The sequence below is a fragment of the Miniopterus schreibersii genome (genome assembly GCF_964146895.1).
Source record: "Miniopterus schreibersii genome assembly, chromosome: 1".
NCBI lineage: Eukaryota > Metazoa > Chordata > Mammalia > Chiroptera > Miniopteridae > Miniopterus > Miniopterus schreibersii.
In genome coordinates this window covers 30,684,720-30,708,801 of record NC_138101.1, presented here as the reverse complement: position 1 = coordinate 30,708,801, position 24,082 = coordinate 30,684,720, and the positions used below count along the sequence as shown (strand labels likewise).

Below are 24,082 nucleotides of genomic sequence, written 5' to 3'. Positions count from 1 at the left end.
CCCGCTGACGTCAACGCTGCGACTCCGCAGATTCCCGGGAGCGCAGGCGCCTCCCCGGTGCCCGCGCCGGCGCGCTGGGCTCCTGACGGCTTGGCGGGTGACTAGGTTTTCGCTGCGTGTGGCTCAGTGTCTGGGCGGGCTGCCAGGAGGAGGTTTGGATAGAATCGGACCTCCCGCCCGCCCCCCAAGGCCTTCAGAGCGGGTGGTGGCTGGAGGTGGTGACCGACAGGGGTTCGTGTGGAGGAGGCAAGGTACCGCGGCACCTGGGGCTGGCAGTGCCCAGATGGGCTCAGCTGCAGGGCGACCGCCTGGCCTCTGGTTTCAGTCAGCGGTGTCCTGCGGGCTGGTGTCGTGCAAAGACGAAACTGATGTGTGTGATCTCTCCTGAGTGTGTGACCTCTTCCTCTTCATTGGAAATAAGCCTCCCCCGCCTACCTGCTAGCCTGGTTTCAAAGAGCAAGTGGAAAAGTGTTTTGGAAGCTGTAAAGTGCATTGTTATTAAACGTAGTTGATAATGTAAGTTAAGAAGTTGGTGGGTACGGGGAAAATCAAGTTTCTAGGTTACTTACCTGTCTTTAAAATAGCCAGTAATCTTGGGAAAGCACCCAAAGCAAGAGAATGTATTGACACGCCTGTGATGACTAAGTTGCAGCTTCTGCAGTTGTAAAGTAACAAATGTCTTAAACTTAATCGATCCCATTACTTATAAAATCTGTTTACTAGATTTTGCTTTTTTTGTTTTTGTTCTTTAAAGACCCAAGAAGTGTTTGGGCATCCAATAAATACAGTATTGTTTGTTGAAGAGAATGTACTTGAAAATGAAAACCTTAAACGAGAGTGGATTTTGCCTTAATTCTGTGTAGCAACCACTGGGAAACTCAAGAGTAGAAAAACATCTTAATGTATAGCTGTGTGTGATGAGTGTTGTAATTTGTTATAAAAATGGCATTAAAAAAAGAATTTAGTTCATTTTATAATCTTTCCCCTTACTTTGATGTCAAATAATTTTGGAGTATAATGTATCGAGTAGATTATCCTCAAGTGGAAAATTAACTGTTGTATGTGTTTGCATTTAAAAATGCATTTTTTTGTAAGTAAACTACAAAGTTTTCTAAAAATGCTTTAGTATAATATATTCTATAGCGTAGACAGTTTGTAATTTATCTTCTGCAGAGAGTAGCAGAAAGTATCCTTCTGCACTGTTTCTTGTAAAGAGGTCATTCCCCATAATTTTAGTGCATGCTATGGAAAGTCTTCCTTTTATTTACACTGATCATTTGTATGTATGAGGAAAGCTTAAAATTTTTATCTTTTGCGTCACAAAATAGCTAGTATTTTTAGAAATGCTTATTAAAAAGAAATATTGTAAGTTCTAAGGTTATCTTATATTTTTAAACTTTATATTTAGAAATCAGCATTTCCTAACCTTGTCTGTCTCAGCAGTTATAGGTTCATTTTTCTCTCTGTAGGAATGTTTTATCAATGTTCTGTAATTAATATTATTAATTAAATGACATGGATGAAAATGTATTTTGAATCAGTAGGGAAATCAGTTCAAAGAAGTATGCACAAATTTTAAAAACTTGAATGATTAAAATCTTATTTGCTTTGAAATCTGGAATGTAGAGTTCAAAAAAATCACCTTTATCTTCAAGAAAATACTAGCAGTTTTGAGTTTTTAAAAGGTGAGCCCAAAAATTTCTTTGATGAAATAGTTTCAAATCTTTTTTATTTAATTTGCATTGAGAAGCCCTGAGAACATTGCACTGATAGAATGTTTTATTGAGTTGTAATATTACATTTAGAGTCTAAACTTAAATGAGTTTATTGGCAATTTAAATACCAATAGAGCATGAAGAGCTTCTTAATAATTATAAAATGACTTGATGTGACCTGTGTAAAGTATTATACTAAATAGTAATTAGCAGTTTATATATAATGGACTAAAACTGGATGGATTGTGGGTAGAATTTTTCTTTTTTCTATCAAAGGTTGATTTTGCTTCCTCCCAAGTTCAGTTCCTAAACACAGTCCTTATTTGCATTAATCTTTTCAAAGTCATTGTACAGGTTTTAACCACTTTATCTTCATCAATTTGTAACACTACTGAAGAAAAAATTAAGCATGTGGTGCTTTAAATTTGATTTTATTGGTTAATTATATATATACACACACACACATACATTTACATTGTGGTCAGTTGAGAGAGAATTCTATATTTCTACCTGTTTCAGCCTCATCTGTGTGTACCATTCCCCTTCCAAATTTTTTTTCAGCTCTGACCCAGGATTAGGATGATCGTATCAGATTAATTCTCCACATCACTGTTCTCACCAAAGTTACCATAAACAATTCATAAGTTCAGAGATTCATTAATTGTATGCCTTTGATATAGTTATTTTTGTGAAGAGTGACTATATAGAAGTTTCTCTCCTTCTCCCTCTACCAGGCTCCCTAAAACTTCGTTCCCATAACACTTCTGCTACCAATGATGTTTAGATAAACTTCAGTGAAATGACTCTTCAGGAATTGGTGCATCAGGCTGCCTCCATTTATTCCAATAAAATAGCTGTATGTTTTGATGGATGTAACGACAAGCCTCCAGTCTATTACACCTACAAGACTGTGATTAATGCTGCTTCAGAATTATCAGATTTTCTGCTATTACACTGTGACTTTCAAGGAATTCGGGAAATTGGTCTGTACTGCCATCCTGGGATAAACTTACCCTCTTGGATTTTAGGGTAATATGTTTTAGAACTAAAAACTTAGTACTGTAACCTAATTTATCATTCTTTAACACATAGAATATATTGCAGGCTATTGTTCTGTTTACTATTGGATTTTTCTGTATTGCTCGGTCAATTCTAGAGAGGCTAAAGGAGTTCATATTTTCCCCAGGATTATTTTTAATTAATTCACCTGAGCTTATTTAGGAGCTACCAGAAGTTTTCGTTAATAGTAGAACCTTTCAGGGACAATGGTAGGGAGAGGGACTGGAGAGGGGGATAGGACAGGGTGGAATGGGTCATTGGGGAGAAAAAGGGACATCTGTAATATTTTAAACAAAAATAAAATTTAAAAAAAGACCACAATTACATGTGAGCATTAAAGTAAAAAAAAAAAAATTAAACAAAAAAATAGTAGAACCTTTAAATATCTCCAGAATATAAGGACTTCATTTGTCTGCCAAAGGAAAAGTCGTAAATTCTGTTCTTAGATAAAGGAAAACAAGTATTTCAGAAATACTGTGACTATATTTTTTACTCTAAGAGTGAAGTTTTAGGTATTCAAGTATTCAGGAAGTGAATGAATGAATAATTGAGAGTTTTAGATAATGCTCCATAAAAATTGAGGTATGAATTGAGATACTAATTCAAACAGATATTTGCAAAATGTTCAATTATTTAAGTTGTTCTAGAATATTATTCTCATATAGTGATTTCTATATTAGGGTTCTGCAGTAAATAAAAGCTGTAAAGAATTAGAGAAGTTGATATTCATCCCATAATATGTGTGTTAGATTAATTATATAAATGCAAAACAAAAAATGTTTTAAAATTTTTCATTCAGTCATTGACAAAAATTTATTGAGAATTTACTATGTGCAAAGATCTAGTGTCCCCAAAGTGTACCTCAGAGTACTTTTAGTTAAAACACCTAACTTATCTTTGATCTTATTTATGCAAATATTGCTACTTACAAATCTATTTTAAAGTTTTTTTTCCCTTTAAGTCATACTGGTTTGGGTGAAATATGTTTTTTTAGTATGCAGATTAATAGACTACATACTAATGAGTTGCATGTGGATATTTAGCTTATTTTATGTTACCCTGCATAGATGAAGAAATAAAGGGTCTGCTACCTGTTTGGTATCTTAGTAGTAGCCAGTTAAACCAAGTGTATTTTACTGTAATACATCAGCTTTAAAAAAGTCTTAGATTTCTCTGTAAGTAATGAGAATTTAACATGGTAAACATTCAGGATACTCAGTCTTAAGAGTCAGATAAAAATAACTATAAACAGAAATGTGTCAACATTAGGAATTTCTGATAAAGTCAGTAGTAAAGTACATAGGGAAATAGAAATGCTTAAAGATTATTTTCAACCTATATTGTATGCTGACTATGCTTTGCTCTTTAGAATTCTCCAAGTCCCTGCTGCTTATGCTCCCATTGATCCAGATTCACCACCAGCATCATCAACTCACTTCATGAAAAAATGTAATCTAAAGTATATTCTAGTTGAAAAACAGCAAATTAATGTAAGTGTATATATTTAAATGTTTTTTGTGGGTTACGTTATCTTTCAATTGAAGGGTCTCCCCTCTTGATTTCTAAATTTACCAAGTCTGCGGGATTTCTCAATCTCAGCATTGTTGACATTTTAAGTAAGGGAATTGTTTTTTTGTAAGGAATGTCCTGTATATTATAAGATGTTTAGCAGCATCCCTGGTTTTCAGCCACCAGATGCTAGTAGAACCCCTCCTCCCCACCCTGCAACCAAAATTGTCTCCAGATGTTACCAAATGTCTGCTGGAAGTGCCCTCCACCCCCCACACTCTGTTGAGAAACACTGCTCTATTTCATTTTGATGTAAGCAATACTAAAATGGGGGCATGATATTTGTTTTTCTTAACAACCTTGGTGAACGTTTTATAAAAGAGGTGATTGGGTGTGAGAATTAAATAATTGCTTATAGGAAGGAGTGGAGCACATACAAAACCCCATAGAAAGTACTTTACTTCCTTTTCCATAACTTTGATGATGGTATAAGTGTTCTTCCTTCACTTAGCACAGGAGCATTGGGGACGTGTACTGAGCATTTACTGTATGCCCAGCATCCACTAGAGCATTGGTTCTCAGCTGGGGATGATTTTGCCTCCCAGGAGACATTTGACAGTGTCTGGTGTTTTTTATTGTCTTGATGGCAGGGGGGTGCTACTAGTATCTAGTGGGCAGAGGCCAGGGATGCTGTTAAAAATCCTACAAGGAACAAGACAGCTCCCCTCAAAGATTTATCTGGTCTAAAATGTCAGTGTTGAGATTGAGAAACCCTGCACTAGAGTCAGGTTGTCTGGGAGGGCATTGGTATGTGAAAGAAGCCCAGGACGTGACTCTTGCCCTCCAACTGCTTATAATTTAGTTGGAGAGAAAAGGTTAATACTCCTAAACCTGTAAGTCTACATAATGTGATACTGTCCTAAGTGAAGTAAATGTAACCTAGCAGAGCAGGAAAATTTTAATGGCAGAAGATGGTTTTGAGTTAAGACTTTAGAATACTTAGGCCCTTGTTTGAATATTACAGGCCACATCCCACCCTATGCCTAATATACACATGCCAAACAAAAAACACTACAGGCTTCTGGGTTTTGACCTTTTTCTATCATTTATATTGATTTCTTTAATGTGAAAACAAGTTATGTTTCATTAAGCTGTTTTTTATCGAAATAAAAAGGTATATTCAGAGGAACCTCACTTTTGGCATATACAAACTGAATTTAGCATCTTTTCATCCGAACTTAGTTCTGTATTAATCTATCTTTGTCTAGCAAACACCTGACCCAGAACAGAAACTCAATCTTCTTGGGCTCACTCTATATCCAGAAAGTTACCATGTCCTGTTGATTCTTTGCTCACAGACTCTTTCTGTCCTCTCTGGTTGCATATCTGAATTGTTGCAAAAGGTTCATTAAATGGCTGTCACTTATCATAGTCTTCACAGAGTGAAGTCTAGTCTGTGCTGTTGCCACCTTCAATTGGATCCCATTGCTTACAGGTTAAAGTTTAAACTCCTTAGTGTTGAGTACGCCAAGTTATTAAGGATTACCTTTTCGTCTATTAACAGCACTATTCACCTTCCCCTTCTCTAATTCTGCAGCTTGTTGAAATGCATAATGCTCTCCACAACACCAGTTTTCTTGGGTCTTATACCCTGTATTGGCTGTTTGCCTGAAGAACCCCTCTTCTTTATTTGGAGAATAGCTACTTATAAACACAAATATTACATATGAAGAAGCAATCTGTGACCATTTAGGCAGTTAAGTTCAGCCTCCTCTGTTCCCATGGACATTTCAAGCACAATTCATTGTCCCACTTACGACATTGTACCGTAGTTGTGTGTTTTTATATGTCCTTTTATTTTGAAGGTGACTTTGAAAGTAAGGACAGCACTTTATTCTTGGAGGTTTCTAATTTTTTTTTTTTTAATCCCTGGATATGTAGCAAGTTCTCAAAAAACAATTTAAAAAGCCATAACAAATAAATGAACACTTCATATTACTTCTATGTAAAAAACGTCTTTAAACGTATTGGAAATTCTGTTCTCCATTTAACAGAAATTCAGATCTTCCTATGAAACATTATTGAACTACGATACACTTACAGTAGAACATAATGACCTAGTACTCTTCAGACTTCACTGGAAAAATGTTGAGATGAGCTTGATGCTAAACGATAGGAAAGAGAAATATGAAAAAGAAAAACTGGCCAACAGCTCGAGTTCTGAGAAGAGCAATAAAGAAAAGTCGGAAGAGCACATGGATGTGAGGCTAAAGCATTGTTTAGCCTATGTTCTCCACACATCAGGCACCACAGGGATACCTAAGATTGTCAGAGTCCCTCATTCATGTATAGTGCCGAACATCCAGCATTTTCGGTAAGTTCTGTCTTTACAGTCCTTCTTCAGATCTTGTAATTCTCACATTATTCATGAGTCAGCTATACAAGTTTTATGTGACCAGGACCCTTCATAAGGAATGAAGACCCAAAGAGATGGCAAAACCTGCTTGCTTCTATATTAGGTTGAACAAAGTCAGTTGTGGAAAAGTGACTAAACTATGTGGGGAGGCTAAGGGAAGATAAGAATTATTTTAACAAGGTCTGTGTGTATAAAATTCTCTGAGTCTTAACTTCTAGTTCTTAATGATAAGGATGTTACTTTCCTTCTGGTATAGAGAGGACATCTTTCACATGGGAATTTCAGCTCCTGTTTTTATGGGGGAGGGCCAGGACAGAGTGTTTTTCTTGTATATGCTGTTTTTCAAGTGCCTTTAACTCAAAATAGTCCATATGCCAGAGCAGCATATTTTGGGGTGGCATATTCTGAACTCCATCATTAAAATGAGAAAAAGGGAGGGGAAAACAAGGTGTCTGTGGGAAGAACAAATAAGTTTCTTTTTGAAAGACAAAGAGATAAGAAACTGTTACAATGTTGTTTTGTGTTGGTGAGAATAGTCTTTCCTGCTTCAGGGCCATAAAACTCCCCTGAAGAGAGAATTATGGTGAATTTACTCTTTTGTCCTTGCTAGGGGTAAAAGCCACCCTGAAGAAAAATTTATAGCAGCCTCATTTCCCAGAAGTTGCTGCTGTTAGATAAGGTATACTCCAAGAAGGCTTTTTTTTCGCATCTGTTGAATCTAAAATGTTTTCAGCTAAAATAATCTTCATATGAACTCCGGCTTCTGAGTGGGTCCCCACAATACCATACTTGAAGATATTTTGAAGTTAAGGTAATCCCTGCTTTTAGATAGAGTGGGTTTTGTGTGTTCAAACTGAAGTACTATAGTACCATGGGCTCAATACTGACTCTCCATGCTCTATAATATATATATGTATTTTAAATATATCTTTATTGATTTCAGAGAGAGGAAAGGAGAGGGAGAGAGAGAGAGAGAGAGAGAGAGAGAGAGAGAGAGAAACATCAATGATGAGAGAGTCATTGATCAAGCCCACAGCCTGGGCATGTGCCCTGACCAGGAATCGAACCTCGATCGCCTGGATCCTAGGTCGACTCTCAACTGCTGAGCCATGCCTGGCCGGGCTCTATAATATCTTAACTACATATATTCTGTTCTGCTTTGTTCAGCTACCGAGAGAAAATGCCAAATAGTAGGAAAAGGGAGTCAGGTCTTTATTATTAAGCACCATTGAATAAGTAGGATAGAGTAAGTCCAGATTCCTACCAGAAAAGAACCAGAAGGGTGTATCAGAGATTTATTACAAGGAATTGGTTTGCAGTTGTTGGGGCTGGCTAAGCAACACTAAAGTACATAGGGTAGGCATAAGAAAGGGGAGATCTTGAGCCGGCTGGAACTTCATGGGTATGTGCTTGTCCACAGGCAAGTCAGGAAAGAAGATCCGGGGGTAGGGAGAGTAATTGCAGACTCAGCTGCTGTTTTGGAGTCTTCTTCAGAAAAGACCTAAACATTCTCTAAAAGGCCTCCAACTGACTAAATCCAGCCAACCGAGGATAAGCTCTCTTTTGATTAAAGTCGGCTGATTAGGGACTTTAATCATATCTACAAAAAGCCCTTCACAGCAGCACCTAGAATAGTGTGCAGTTGAATAGCTGGGCAAAAGTGTGTGCACTACCAAATGCAGTTGCCTCCCTCCATCTTCTAGCTCTCAGGAGAATATCCGTGTCTCCTACACTAATAGGAAACATACTAGAAAGAGAATTCTGGGCACTAGTTCAACCCAGCCAAGTTGACACATCAAAAAGCTATCGCAGATAAAATATGTCATGGTAAGAAGTGCATATTGCTTTAAATGGCTTTTAATCCTTAGATTTATAAAGAAGAGCTCTAGAGTTAATAGCACCATTTTGGTTAATCCAAGAATAATAAAAATCTGGCCTGCACCCAAAACTCAATGGTCATAAATACTTTCTTAGGATATGTGTTTACCAAATAAATGTTAGACATTTCTCATAACTACATTCTGTTTTGCCGTAGGGTACTTTTTGAAATCACACAAGAAGATATTTTATTTCTGGCTTCACCTCTGACCTTTGATCCCTCAGTTGTGGAAATATTTGTTGCTCTGTCAAGTGGTGCCTCTCTGCTTATTGTACCAACTTCTGTCAAGGTGTTCCCATCAAAATTAGCTGCTGCTCTCTTTTCCCATCACAGAGTGACTATTTTGCAGGTACATTTTAGGAGCCAGTGAAATGTTTAGTCCTTCATGATTCAATATTTTAAGTGTTTTGGAGAATACTTTACATTCCTGCAATTCTTTACAGTGGATTAATGATAATCTAGTTAGATTATCGAAGGCTGTCTCCTGATGATCTCAGTTTTTTGTTTGTTTGAGAATGTAAAAAAACAAATCAGTTAATTCTGCCTAGAAAATGAATTTATTGTGCACTTTGTACATACTATGATAACTAGAGGAACTTGGCTTTCACTCAGATCTGCTGGGATATGCTACTTTTCCTGTCTTCAAGTTTATATTTTACTTCCCACTAAAAACTAGTTTAAGTAAGTTAAATTATAGTTGAGTTAGGAATTTAGATTTTTATATTAGTATATTTAAGCTACAGAAACATATTTTAAGTTCAGCATTTTTAAAGATTTAAAAAATAAATACCTGAAAGTATGTTACTGGTATACAAGCCTTAAAATATTAATTGCAAGTAGTTAGATACTAGAGAGAAATAACAAAATTATATGCATATCATGATAAACTAAAAATACCAGGTTTATATCTAGTATAATGAGACTCAAGAGGATGTTAAATTTCTGCCCCAAAGACAAAATTTGATATTGACTTTGTTCTTTGGCAATGTGCTTTTCATCTTAAAAAAACAAAACCGAAAACATATATATATATGTGTGTGTATATATATGTATGTATGTATATGGACATACACATTCACAGAATGACTCACCAACAGATGAGAATTTATATCCATTGATACACAGCAAGCCATATTCCTATACTCAGTTTATATATATCTGTGTGTATGGTATTTCATTATAGAAACCCGAACAGACTAAGACAAAAGGAACTATTGATACACACAACATAGAATAATCACAGAGTATTTATATTGAGTGAAAGAAGCCATGTCAAAACACAATACATGTTATATGGTTACATTTTTATAAAATTCTAGAAAATTCCACCTGATCATGATTGATAGAAAATAGGTCATTGGTTGTCTGGAGAAGGTGGAAGGAAGAATTACAGTGGTACATAGGTAATTTAGGGGTGAAGGATATGTTTATTATTTGGATTATGAGAGTTTCACAGATATATCTATATCTCAAAATTTATATTGTATACCTTAAGTATGTATAGTTTATCGTATGTCAATTATATGTATAACTGGGAAAAATGAAATTAACCTCAATAAAACTGTTTTTAAAATTCTTTTTTAATATTGTTTTCCTTAAGCATATTTTTAGCCCTTTTTATATACTTTTACATAGAGATAATAGGAAAGGAATGTAAATTGATTTTATACATTTTGTCATTTTTATCTGTAAACCTTTTTGTCTAAACTATATATTGATACATAACTAGTATTTTTCCTAAGTTTTTTGCTAAAGCAAAATTGATACCCACTTTAAGAAGATAAATATGATTTGCCATTTAATAAACATAGGCTTAATTTCCATGTGGGCTCCCAGTGTTAAGCTTTGAACCAATCATTGCAGTGTTTACTTTTTTAAAGAAGTGAAGGGAAGAAATAAATTATTTTTAATGTATCTACAGGCAACACCAACATTGCTTAGAAGATTTGGATCTCAGCTTATCAAGTCAACTGTTTTATCAGCTAGTACTTCTCTTCGAGTATTAGCCCTTGGTGGTGAAGCATTTCCGTCACTGACCATTCTCAAAGACTGGAGAGAAATAGGCAATAGAACACAAATATTTAATGTTTATGGTATCACCGAGGTATCAAGTTGGGCAACTTTTTACAGGATTCCAGAGGAGATTCTTAACTCTACTTTGAAGTAAGAGTTTTAATTACTAAGTAGGGTAGAGAGAAACTATTTTTCCAGTATCGTAACACTGATAGGCACTGGGTTAATAATTTTAGAACACTATTTTATCTAGAATTTTAAGCTGGGAATCCAGAACCTTTCTTACTATAACTGTACTACAGATCCTGCTAGAACTTTTTGTGCCTAAACAGCAAGAAATAACAGATCTAACCTTTTTCTCTTGGCAGTCTTTGAATTATAGCATAATAACAACTTCTTGTTTCTTTACTTGATACAGTGTGATTTAAATAAATTGGAAAATATTCTGTTCAAATGACAAATTTTAAATCTGTTTTGGGTTGTTGTGTTTTCATAGATGTGAATTGCCTGTACAACTGGGATTTCCACTGCTTGAAACAGTAGTTGAAGTCAGAGATACTAATGGCTTCAGAATTCAAGAAGGCAATGGCCAAGTATTTTTAGGTTGTTTTATACTTATTGACTGGGAAAAATTTTCTTTTTCAAGAAAAAAATCTGTGTTAATTTCATTTTCCCCAGTTTTTCTTTTCTTTTTTTCTTTTTTTCTTCCAGTTTTTCTTATGTCTAGTATTCTTTTCAGTGATGAGGATTTTTAATCTCATCTTCATAATAGTGAAACATTTAATAAATTACTATAATTATTTCAGATAACAATGTCAAAGGGAAGATAAAAAAGTAATTTAGAAACTGTTACTTGGACCTTTATAGCTAAAATTCTATTTAATCAGTGTTGTAAGGATTTTTAAAATCACATCTGTACTTTTCGAAATATGTTTTTATTCATTTCAGAGAGTAAGGGAAAGGGAGAGAGAGAAACATTGATGAGCAAGAAACATCTATCTGTTGCCTCCTGCATGCTCCCTACTGGAGATTGAGCCCAGAGCCTGGGCATGTGCCCTGAACTGGTGACTTCCTGGTACATGGGACATTGCTCAACCAACTGAGCCACACTGGCGGGGCACATCTGTGTTAATAGAAATAAATTTTTTTATCATTTTCTTATTTTACTTGAGGTTATTATATCTAATTTTATAATATTTAAAAGTGCCCTCCTTATAAATATTAAAAATTTGAAACTGAGTAACTGAACTTTTGGGGATATTATTGATTTGATGGTTTTCAGTATATTTTCCATGGATTTATTTTTTATTTTTTTATTACATTGGTGTTTATATCTGTGAAGGTGGCAGAAATAGAGTATGTTTTCTTGATGGTGAAATAACAGTACCACTGGGCACAATGCGAGCCACAGGAGATTTTGTGACTGTGAAAGATGGAGAGTTATTTTTCTTGGGACGAAAGGACAGTCAGATCAAACGTCATGGCAAACGTCTTAACATTGAACTTGTGCAACAGGTAGAACTGTTTAAATATTAAATATCTATTAATGTATGTAGGTTTTAGAGGCAGCCATCACCAGTTTTCTGTGCCAGGATTCTCTATCAGTATCATTTAAACCTAAGATTTTTGTGTGAGTGATGAATTACAATATAAGGTATGGGTAATTCAGTGTGCCCTTTATTCCTAGCATGAAGTTACAAAATGCATTTTGTTAACTGTGAATATCAATTGGTTTATTTTGCTATAAAAGCTATTATTTTTGAAAAATGTTAAGAATCCTGTGTGCTAGTAATAATGGCACAGTTTTAAAAAAATTTCTCGTGTATTTCACAATTTAATTTGACTGTGTTGATTTCAGACATGATGAGCATTTAGGAAGTTTGTTTTTAAATGTCCTCATTGGCAAATTGGGATAATTTCTCTTATAGGTTGCTGAAGGACTTCAGCGAGTGGAGTCATGTGCAGTTATATGGTTTAATCAGGAAAAATTAATTCTGTTCATAGTGTCCAAAAATGAGTTAATAAAGGATTACGTCTTTAAAGAACTGGAGAAACATCTTCCAAGTCATGCAATCCCAGATGATCTTGTGCTGATCGATTCTCTACCATTCACATCTCATGGTAACATCATTTAAAGCAGATATGTTTTAGTGCCAAAAGATACTAATTATATTCATAAATAGTTTAAAGGCCACATAATCCCTATTATAAGAAATATGGAATATATTGTGGTAGACCCTCTGTTAGATGCTTTGTATAATTAACTCACTTTATCTCCAGAAAATCCTGTGAGGAAGTAGTAGTATTCCCATTTGCACATGTGGAAAGTAAGGCTTAAAGAGATTAAGTAATTTTCCCCAGATTACTTTGCTGGTTCGTGGTAGAGTTGAAATTCTGTCTAGGATTGTTTAATTTCAAAACATTTGCTCTTAATGATCATATTATATTGTCTTTCCAATTTCATCTTTATTTAATATTTACTTCAAAATGCAATAATTTTTCAGTTAATAGTACCATTTTTTAAATTCTTTAAATGAGAAAGATTAGTTAATCCTTTTTTTCTTATCTATTTATTACCCATTACATTCTTGGTAGCATGGGACTGCTTTCTTTAGAACTGATTATCTATGATGAACCATTCTATAGGATTTCTAACCTTTACACTAAAAAATGTGTGTATTCTTGTGACTCACAAAGATAAAAAATATTTGAGCAGAAATTTAAAAATTTATTTCTCTTTTATGTTAAGGCAAAATTGATGTTTCTGAGTTAAACAAGATTTATTTAAACTACACAAACTTGAAGTCTGAGCATAAGCTCAATGGAAAAGAAGAACTTTGGGAAAAATTACAGCATTTGTGGAAGGTACACCTTTTAAGATACAAATTTGTTATTGTAAAGAGTTCATTTAATATCTTTAGGGAATGATAGCATCCTAGTAAGTCTGATAAAGTTTTCTAAGAATGTTATTGCTTCGTTTACTCAATTCGTACTAAAATAAGGGTTAGGTTCTCTACTGTAAGATTTGATTAAGCTCCCTATAAGGAAATTTACTGGAATTGAGGTAGTCCTAAAAGGCACAAGTAGACAAAACTTATCTTGACATAACTTTTCCCTAAGAGGGCCAGTGGAGTGTTGTAACACTCAAGTCAGAGCTGAGAAAATAGCCAAATTTTGCTCAACGATAACCTGTGGTATAAGGGCTTATTACATCATTACTGCAGAAGAACTTTCAGCCACCACATGTGTGCTTCTGCTTAAGGGAATCAATATATATTGATATATAAATTCTGACTTAATTTCACAGACTAATATTCATATATATGCTAATTTTAAAAATTTATTTTGAAATACATGTGTTTTTTTTAAATTACAACCATAAGTCAATACAATCTTTCTTAGATAAAATGTGGAGTTTTCTAAAGGGTTCTGAAAAGAGGGTGTAATTGTATGTATGGTCTTGTCTGAAAATAAAGGATATCTAGATAAAAGTTTTAATTCACTTCATTTTTAAATTTTAGAAAATAATTTTGTTATATATGAAGCAAATGAAGATAAATATTATTCTCATATTATAGAAATATTAGATATTAGTAACTTTATAATTAGTAAATCAAATGGTTTTTGTAACTCTATTCCCTATTTTATTAGTTTGGAAAACTGCTCTAAAGGGAAGTATAATTTGAAGTTTTAGAGTGAGTTTGTGACAAATTTAGTAGCATAGAGATGGTCTCCTTTACTATAAAGAAAAATAATTTTAAAATTTATTTTAATTAAAAATATTTGGTGTGTCTTATATTTACATTACTAATGTAGGTACTGTTATCTCTATATTACCTGTAAATCTTGAATTCTTTTGGTTTTAGGTCTTCATTTCACCATATTTCTCCCTTCTCTTATCTGTAGTCTATTCTGAGTCTCTCAGAAGATGCTTTGAAGGTTCCTGATGAGTCACTCTTCTTAAAGAGTGGTGGAGATTCCTTCAAGTCTGTACGGCTCCTCAATGAGATTGAAAAACTTGTTGGCACATCAGTACCTGGGCTCCTGGAAATTATTCTTAGCAGTTCCATTTTAGAGATTTACAATCACATCCTTCAAACAGTGTTTCCAGATGAAGATCTGACATTTAGCAAGAATTATGCCACAAAAAGAAAATTCAGCGACATTAATCAAGAGGAAACCAGTGGAAAATCTTTACATCAGAAATCAGACATACCTTTAAATTTAGATGAGATAAATGCTTTTATTGCACTGAGCAGAGGGAGTCAGATTTTGTCTCTGAATACTACTAGGTTTTTAACTAAGTTAGAACATTGCCCTTCAGCCTGTTCTTCTGATTTAATTTCACAGACTAATATTCAAAACGTGAAAAGCTTAAATCCTCCAGCTCTTATTGAGAAGTCAAAAGATTCGACCTGTGTTTACGAAGACAGAACACCTGTGATAGGGGCCGAGACAATGGAATTATGTGTGAGGTGGAGGTCAGACACAGGCAAATGTGTAGATGCTTCGCCTCTGGTTGTAATACCAGCTGTTGATAAGTCATCTGCAACTGTGTACATTGGCTCCCATTCTCATAGAATGATGGCAGTTGACCTTTACTCTGGGAAGGTGAAATGGGAACAAATTTTGGGAGATCGAATTGAATCCTCAGCATGTGTATCGAAGTGTGGAAACTTTATTGTAGTGGGTAAGTTTCTGAATTTGAGGTTTATAGAGTTAAATTTAATTACCATGTGATAATGCTAGTTAGTTAAAAAAAAAACGTGTGTGGTGGATTTGGTTGCTGTCAAAGAGTAACAGTTAATCATGTGCTCATTCTCATAGTGTGGGCTTGAACCTAGCTGAAAAGCTGTTGTTACCAGCCCTGTGACAAGTTGCTGAACTTTGTAGAATTTCAGTTTTCTCTTGAGTTTATGGGCGTAATAAATAAACCCTGTTGCTTCACAGATTATCTCAAAACTTAATGGTTTAGAGCAACAAACATTTGTTCAATCTCACAGTTTTTGTGGCTCAGGAATTTAGGAGCAGTTTAGCTGGAAGTTCTGGCTCAGGTTCTCTCATACGGCTGCAGCCATCTGAAGGCTTGACTTGGGCTGGAAAATTCACTCACATTGCTGCTAGCAGGAGGCTTTAGTTCTTGTGCGTCGGTGTGAGGGTACTGGCTCTGTGAGGTGTACTGTTGTGCTGAGTCTGGTGCTGGGTCTAGGCTCTTCCGGGGATGCCAGCTCCGGGGCACCAACTCCACGGGTGTGCATGTGCAGCAGTGCCAGTGCTGGGGGAGGGCATGGTGGTGCTGGCTCCAGAGAGGCACAGTGGCATGGCCTCTGGGGAGTTCCAGCAGCTGTAGTCCAGTCCACATTGATGAATTTGTTTTATTTTATTTTAGTCATTCAGATATTTATGGAGTGGTATTTTATTGTGCATTAAATTTACATTTCCCTCATGACTAATAATGTACCTCTTTTTAGAAGCTTATTTGCCATTTGTGTATCTTACTAAGTGTCTGTTTAGATCTTTTACCCATTCCCCTCTCCCCCTTTTTTTGAAGCAGGCCTAGAAGAGGCGAATGATCTTTTACCCATTTTTTAATTGTTGTATTTGTTTACTTACTGGTTTTTGAGAATTCTTTATGTATTCTGGATACGTATCTGGCAGATGTTTTGCATGTTTTCTCCGAGTCTGTGGCTTGTTTTTCATTCTCTTAACATAGTGTCTTTTGAAGAGACATTCTTAACTTTAATGAGATTCAGTTTATAATTTTTTTCTTTTATGGATCATGCTTTTTATTTAATCCTCACCCGAGGATATTTTTTTTCCATTGCTTTTCAGAAAGAGTAGAAGGGAGGGAAGGGAGGGGAGAGAGAGAGAGAGAGAGAGACATCGATGTGAGAGAGACACATCAACTGGCTGCCTCCCACCTGTACCCTGACGGGGTGGGGCACGAACCTGCAACCCAGGTACATGCCCTTGACTGAGAATTGAACCCTAGATCCTTTGTTGCTTGGGCCAGTGCTCTAACCATTGAACCACACCAACCGGGGTTGGATCATGCTTTTGATGTCATATCTAAGAAATCTTTGCCTAACCCAAGGTCGCAAGATTTTCTTCGGGAATTGAACTGAATTGAAAGAAATTTTCATTACCTTGCTGAGTCCTGTGTTCCGTTCTGTAGGACATTTCTCTTTGCTATCACCAAGCAGACCACTCTCTTGCTACAAGCAGTAACTACCAGAACCACCACCACCAGCACAGGAAGTGTTCTGGAAATTGGGCCTCAAGTGAGCAGCAGTGATTAAAACCATAGGCAGAGCCATCTAGAGAGTGGTGGGCCAGTGCCCAAATTTACCTTCCCCTGGCTTACATGCACTCCAGGGAACACAAGTGATCTTTGCTTTGCAGATTTTGATGACCTCTACTTCCACCTGGGTTATTTTGGCTACACCAAGTCAGGGACTCCTGCCCTATTTTCTCATCCATACCAGCAGTTTGGGAAAAGCAGCCTGGTGTCGCTGTTAAGAGCACAGGCTCTGGTGAGCATAGAACCCCAGTACACATGAAGAGCATCAGATATAAATTGTCATTTAGACTAAAGAATTATTTTCCAGTGGCATGTCTAAATCTCATCTTTTACATTTTGTTTCCCAACAGGCTGTTATAATGGGTTAGTTTATGTTCTGAAAAGTAATAATGGAGAAAAATACTGGATGTTTACTACCGAGGATGCTGTCAAAAGCTCGGCAACCATGGATCCAGCCACAGGACTCCTTTACTTTGGCTCTCACGACCAGCATGCGTACGCTTTGGATATTTATGTAAGGATTTGCCTCATCAATCTCATGTAGAAGAGTGTGAAACTCTCCGGGGCGCTTGATTAAGGGAGCAGGTGTTAAGTATTTTCTGAGTTTAGTGCTGTGGTCTGGAAAGAGTAAGGAGTTACTAACAGTCATATCTTAAGACATTTTTAACTTATCAAATTTTCACAAATTTGCTACTTAGAGTTTTGAAATATAAAGAACTTAGAATTACCATCTTGACAATAGAAAAGAGTCACAAAGGAAAATATCAGTAAGGGCCAATTATATAAAAATAAAATTTAGAATTACAAAATTTAAAAGAAAGAAGGGGGAAATTTTAAACAAATGTGACAGTTAAAACTAATTTACATTTGTAATTATGAATGAAAATAAAGAGTAAATACATGTTAATAGGAAAAATATAAAGACCCAGATAGAAAAATAAACAAGGCACTCCAAAGAAATGGCTAGTAAATGTATTTAAATGTTTCAATCCTGTAATAATGAAAGAAATGAAAATTAAAAACAGAAACAAATGGTATAAGATTAGAATGATAACATTAAATGCTGAGGTTGTGACTAATGAAGCCTCTGAGAAAAGCAGTTTGGCCATAGGCAGCAATTTCACATCCTTAAATTGAGTAAAATTATACTCCTGGGGCTCTGTGCTGGCAAATAACCAGAAAGGGACAGATATGGGCACGGTAATGTCTGTTTCCACGTTGTTTATAATTCCTAGAAATTAGTTACAGTTTTCAATGATAAGGTAGAGGGATAAATTATCTTATGTTCATATGGGATATTATGCGTTATAGTAATATTTAAAGAGAAAAAAGCCAAATTAATACCGAGCGTATATTGAGAATGATCGAACTGGATGTCGGAACTCTGTACTTGTGTGTGCCACAAAGATCGAAGGGAAAATGCTAAACCGTTAGCAGTTGGTGGCCTTGGGCTTCGTTATACGAACTTGATCCTCCACAGTGAATATGTATTACTTTTTGATTAAAAATAAAAACTTAGCGGACCCCAGAGAGCCCCGAGCAGCCCGCCGGCGGCCTAGTGACCCTCACACGCGGGAGGAGCCGCCCGCCCGCCGCCCGCACCACCTGCGCACCTCGAGCAGCGGCCCCCGGCGGGGACAAGGTCATCGACGGCGGGGACAAGGCCATCGACGGCGGGGACAAGGTCATCGACGACGGGGTTGGGAACAATAAATGGCTCAGCGTAGGGAACGGACGTGGTTTCAACAGGAGAGACGCCGAGGAAGCTGTCGTCGTACCACAGGCCGCCGTAAAGAAAACCCCGGGGATGCCGGCGGTGAGGAGGCGGGGAGGCCGGACTCGGCCCCGTGAGGAGGCGGGGAGGCCGGACCGCGGTGCTGAAGGAGAAAGGCGCGGAGGCGGCACGTGTCGGGCCGGTGGGGTCGGATGGAGCCACAGGAGACGGGGCGTCGCGGGTCCTCGGCGGCTGCCGGCAGGATTACCAGGGCAGGGGAGCGCTCCCGAGGGCCAGCCGCTGCGCCCCTGCCGCAGGCGGGCGGGGACCCCGCGCTCCGCCTCCGTGCGGGCGGGAGAGCGGGCGCGGGACGCAGACCGAGGCGCAGACCGGCCCGCAGGGGCCCCCTTGCCGGACGGCCTAGAGGCGGCAGCGAAGAGGAGGAAGGTCAAGGGGGCGAGACCCGAGGCCAGCAGCCTCCTCAAGTCGGGACCTCTGCAGTGACCGGCGCGGACTCCAGAAAACCCTCAAGCCCAAGATGGCAGAGAGACCAAAGCAGCGGGTCCCCAGCTGAGAATTCGCCCCAGGCCGCGCAGGGCGGCTCACCGTCCCTGCCACCATCCGGCTGTCAGCCATCGGGACGGTCCCTGCCACCATCCGGCTGTCAGCCATCGGGACGGTCCCTGCCGGCATCCGGCTGTCACCCATCGGGACGGTCCCTGCCACCGTCCGGCTGTCAGCCATCGGGACGGCCCCTGCCACCATCCGGCTGTCACCCATCGGGACCGTCCCTGCCACCATCCGGCTGTCACCCATCGGGACGGCCCCTGCCACCATCCGGCTGTCAGCCATCGGGACGGTCCCTGCCACCGTCCGGCTGTCACCCATCGGGACGGTTCCTGCCGGCATCCGGCTGTCACCCATCGGGACGGTCCCTGCCACCATCCGGCTGTCACCCATCGGGACGGTCCCTGCCACCATCCGGCTGTCACCCATCGGGACGGTCCCTGCCGGCATCCGGCTGTCACCCATCGGGACGGCCCCTGCCACCATCCGTCTGTCAGCCATCGGGACGGTCCCTGCCGGCATCCGGCTGTCACCCATCGGGATGGTCCCTGCCACCATCCGGCTGTCACCCATCGGGACGGCCCCTGCCACCGTCCGGCTGTCACCCAATGGGACGGTCCCTGCCACCGTCCGGCTGTCACCCAATGGGACGGTCCCTGCCGGCATCCGGCTGTCACCCATCGGGACGGTCCCTGCCGGCATCCGGCTGTCACCCATCGGGACGGTCCCTGCCACCATCCGGCTGTCACCCATCGGGACGGTCCCTGCCACCATCCGGCTGTCACCCATCGGGACGGTCCCTGCCACCATCCGGCTGTCACCCATCGGGACGGCCCCTGCCACCATCCGGCTGTCAGCCATCGGGACGGTCCCTGCCGGCATCCGGCTGTCACCCATCGGGACGGTCCCTGCCACCATCCGGCTGTCACCCATCGGGACGGCCCCTGCCACCGTCCGGCTGTCACCCAATGGGACGGTCCCTGCCACCGTCCGGCTGTCACCCAATGGGACGGTCCCTGCCACCATCCGGCTGTCAGCCATCGGGACGGTCCCTGCCACCGTCCGGCTGTCACCCAATGGGACGGTCCCTGCCGGCATCCGGCTGTCACCCAACGGGACGCTGGAGCAGTAAGGACAAGATTGAGCTGAGGACCTGAGTGCCTGCTTTGTGCCCATTGACCAGATAGGAACAACTGTCTGCATTATCTACGCAGCATGGGGTTTTTATTTTTATCTGAAGCCGTCTCTTTTTGGTAATGACAAACGTGCTTTTTAAGAAGAAGAAAAAAAAAACACCTGGGTTTTCGCAATACACCTTTAAAGGCTTTTAAATTGTTTCATATCTGGTCAAGTTGAGATTTTTAAGAATCTAATTTTTAATTTGCAATAAAAGTTTACAGCTTGATTTTTTCAAAAAAAAACTGCAAGCATCTGTTAATAAAGGTCTTAACTAAAAAACAAAAAACTGACATTAGTGAAATAGCCATAGCATGTAGTAGGATGTGTGAGTTTGTTAACCACCGGCAGAAACCAATTGATTTGCTTCTTTCCAGGAGAAGAAGTGTGCTTGGAAGTTGAAATGTGGAGGAACTGTCTTCTCTTCGCCTTGCTTGAACTTGACTCCGCATCACTTGTATTTTGCTACACTGGGAGGACTTTTACTGGCTGTAAATCCTGTAGGCATAAAATAATGTGTATTGATCTTATTATCTATTTTTCTTTAATATTCTTTTATTTTTACTTTGAATTCTGAAAATCGAAGGTAGTTGCAGTTAGGTATAGTCCAGATATCACTGAACCAGAAGTTATTAAGAATGACTGACATGAAGTCTAGAAAGATAACAAAAGTCAACTAAGATCTGTGTATGTCTTTTATCTATTTTTTAAATTGACAGAATTTTCTCATTCAAATTAGAAGTTAGAATGGTGTGAGGATAAATATTAAGTGCTAGTTATTTCCTTCCTGGTTTCATTGCAAGTTATCTTAGCTCATAAATAGTGCTGATTGATTTGTAGGGGTGTATATGTGTACCAGCTTCATTTATAATGTCAGCATGTCATTATAGCATTTTCTGATGTTCTATAGCTTTGCCTCAGGGAGATTTATGAGTTTGTTTTATGCAGGGTAGTTGGTTAGAATGATTGAAATGCTATGAATTGCTTTTCGCCCATGACAGGCCACTGGAAATAGAATTTGGAAACGTTCCTGTGGGAAACCCCTCTTCTCCTCTCCACGGTGTTGCCTGCAGTATGTTTGTATTGGCTGTGTAGATGGGAATTTGCTCTGCTTTACTCACTTAGGAGAACAGGTAAATTTTTCTAGTTCTATTTTATATATCTTTCTCAAAGGAATAGTAGTTGGTGACAGCTGAAGTTTTAAATGTCATTATTCAACTCATGTTGAAAACTAGCTGTTTTGTCAGACAGTGGGTTGTTTTTTTTTTAATCCTCACCTGAGGACATGCTGAGAGAGAGAAAGAGAAACATCCATGTGAGACAGAAACATTGAGCAGTTGCCTCCCATACGTGCCCCGACCAGGATTCATACTGGCAGCCGTTCAGTGCACGGGACAATACTCAACCCACTGAGCCACTCTGGCCAGGCCAGGCCATGGGTTTCTTAATTCTGAATGGGTGCAATAGATTTAAAAGATTCTATCTGAGTGTTGTTATACTTGTGCCATTCCCCCTCCCCCAATTTTTAAAAACTTAGTTTTAAACCAATTTTATTATAACTATTGAGGTTTTGAAAATTTAAAGAAGCCCCTGCTTTTTCTATGAAAACCAAAACCCTATCCTGTAACCCACATTCCATTGTATGGAGATCCCATCTTCAACTTCATGACTGGCAGAATAGGCTCCTTCTCTGTTATATTAGATCTTTTGTTGGGAACAGTATCTCCACTTCTTTAAGTACCTGCAGGTGACTCTCATTTGTGGCACAACTGCAGCTGTGGTTTTGATTTGTGGACTTGCTTTGTGGACTTGAGAGTACAATAGCTCCAACATCGGTTGGCCAGTGATGGCTAGAGTGGCTTCTGTGCGCTCTTCCTTCTACATTCACCTCTCATTGCTAGCAGTTTCTTTTGCTGTGTGACAGGCACTTTTTGATGAAATCTTTTATTTTGTTCACATAATGTTTCTATTTACAAAGTAGTTTGAATATTTTCCTAAGAAGTGAGAAGAGGCAAATGTTATCACTCCCATTTGTTTGGATGAGCCATAGAAAGATTAAAGTGACTTTGACCAGGTCAGGGACAGAACTGAGATTATAAATCATATTTCATGAATATGCCCATTCATTATTATGTTTGTTTTATATTATGCTGCTGTTACTGTGCATTTGTAAACACTACCTTAGACTTGTGCCTTTTCTTCCTTCTTTTCTTCAAAATACTGGCCAACAGGTTTGTCCCTAGTAGTAGCTTTGAAATAAGCAAACAGTATATATCCACAAGTCAGGCACACACCTCACAGCTTCTTGTTTGAAGCTTTAATTTGAATTATTGAACATGAATTCTTCCTTTCAGTCCATTTACTTCCTTCTCCCTACATTAGGAGACTGCAATAAGATACAGTTTTTGATAAGATACATTGAAAACTCTATGCAGGTTTATTTTTGAACTCAGTGTCTCTGAACATACTAGTAATAACTTTTGGTGTTCAAATTAATTTTATTTCATATTATGCATAGCAACAACTCATGTAATATGGATACTTGGTCTGTTTTGTGCTAGATTTTACCACTGGGACAGAGGTCTAATCTGAGGGTGCTACTTCTCAGAAAAAGCCATTTTTTCTGTGTGTAGTTATCATTCAATAGCCAACATCTCTTAAATTTTTATTAAGAATTTCATAAAGTTTTAATATACAGATTATTGACATGAGATGAATTTCTGCCTTTCTCATCCTTCAGGTTTGGCAATTCTCTACCAGTGAACCAATCTTTTCATCCCCATGTCCCTCCACATCAGAGCAAGAAATATTTTTTGGTTCCCACGATTGCTTTATCTACTGTTGTAGTATGAAAGGTCACCTCCAATGGAAATTTGAAACTACCTCAAGGGTGTATTCAACACCGTTTGCTTTCCATAACCACAGGCATCACAATGAAACGTTGCTGGCAGCAGCATCTACGGATGGGAAACTGTGGATCTTGGAATCCAAGAGTGGACAACTGCGAAGTGTACATGAACTTCCTGGAGAAGTATTCTCTTCTCCTGTGGTTTGGGAATCAATGCTTATTATTGGGTGTAGAAATAATTATGTTTATTGCCTAGATTTATTGGGTAGCAATAATAAATAATCAAGTATCTGAGATATTTGAAAATATTTACTATTATAAAGCATGTAGATAGTCGTATTTGATGATAAAGATTATTATTTTGTTGAAGAAGCTTGTCTATTGTACTTTATTGGAGAGCAACCGTATTTTAGTTCCTGTAGAAGCAACAAATACTTTTAAAAGGAATTATAAAACAAAATGCATCAATATATTTAGTAGCATTTTTAAAAATTAGGCTATAGATATTTTATGTTTTATAAACATTAAATAAAAAGATCGGAATATAACTTGGTGGCTTAAAAACTTAGATCTGTGTGGTAATACACTATTCACTCATTTATACTGAGATAAGATTTTTAAAGGTTGGAGCTGATCATCAAATTTGGTTCCTTATTGAATAATTTTAATTTTTAGATAAAGTTTATTGGGATAGCACTGGTTAGAAACATTATGTAAATTTCAGGTGTACAACTTTATGACATCTGTGCACTCTATTGTGTGCTCACCACCTGAAGTCTCGTCTCCTGTCACCATGTACTTGACCCCTTTACCTTCTTCACCCTCCCCCAACCCCTTCCCTCTGGTGACCACCATTCTGTTGTCTGTATGAGTGTGTTTGTTTCA

The 24,082-nt window shown here is 38.4% G+C and overlaps 1 protein-coding gene across 4 annotated transcripts; it reads left to right on the top strand.

The window, feature by feature from the left end:
* The first annotated feature begins 26 nt into the window (after nt 1-26).
* On the top strand, nt 27-23,756 carry AASDH (aminoadipate-semialdehyde dehydrogenase). Of its 4 annotated transcripts, XM_081162869.1 has the most exons (16): nt 42-516; nt 1,627-1,685; nt 2,450-2,744; nt 4,144-4,264; nt 6,338-6,657; nt 8,735-8,927; nt 10,500-10,741; nt 11,088-11,194; nt 11,934-12,106; nt 12,520-12,712; nt 13,341-13,456; nt 14,498-15,281; nt 17,243-17,406; nt 20,727-20,849; nt 21,351-21,482; nt 23,090-23,743. In XM_081162869.1, the coding sequence occupies exons 3-16, from the start codon at nt 2,515-2,517 to the stop codon at nt 23,477-23,479; spliced, it is 3,288 nt and encodes a 1,095-aa protein (XP_081018995.1). In that variant the 5' UTR covers nt 42-516; nt 1,627-1,685; nt 2,450-2,514; the 3' UTR covers nt 23,480-23,743. The 4 variants fall into 4 exon arrangements, with proteins under 4 accessions (XP_081018994.1, XP_081018996.1, XP_081018995.1 ...); XM_081162868.1 differs by lacking the exon at nt 1,627-1,685 and having other exon boundaries at nt 27-516; XM_081162870.1 differs by lacking the exons at nt 1,627-1,685; nt 11,934-12,106 and having other exon boundaries at nt 27-516; nt 12,596-12,712; nt 23,090-23,756.
* Nucleotides 23,757-24,082: the final 326 nt, after the last annotated feature.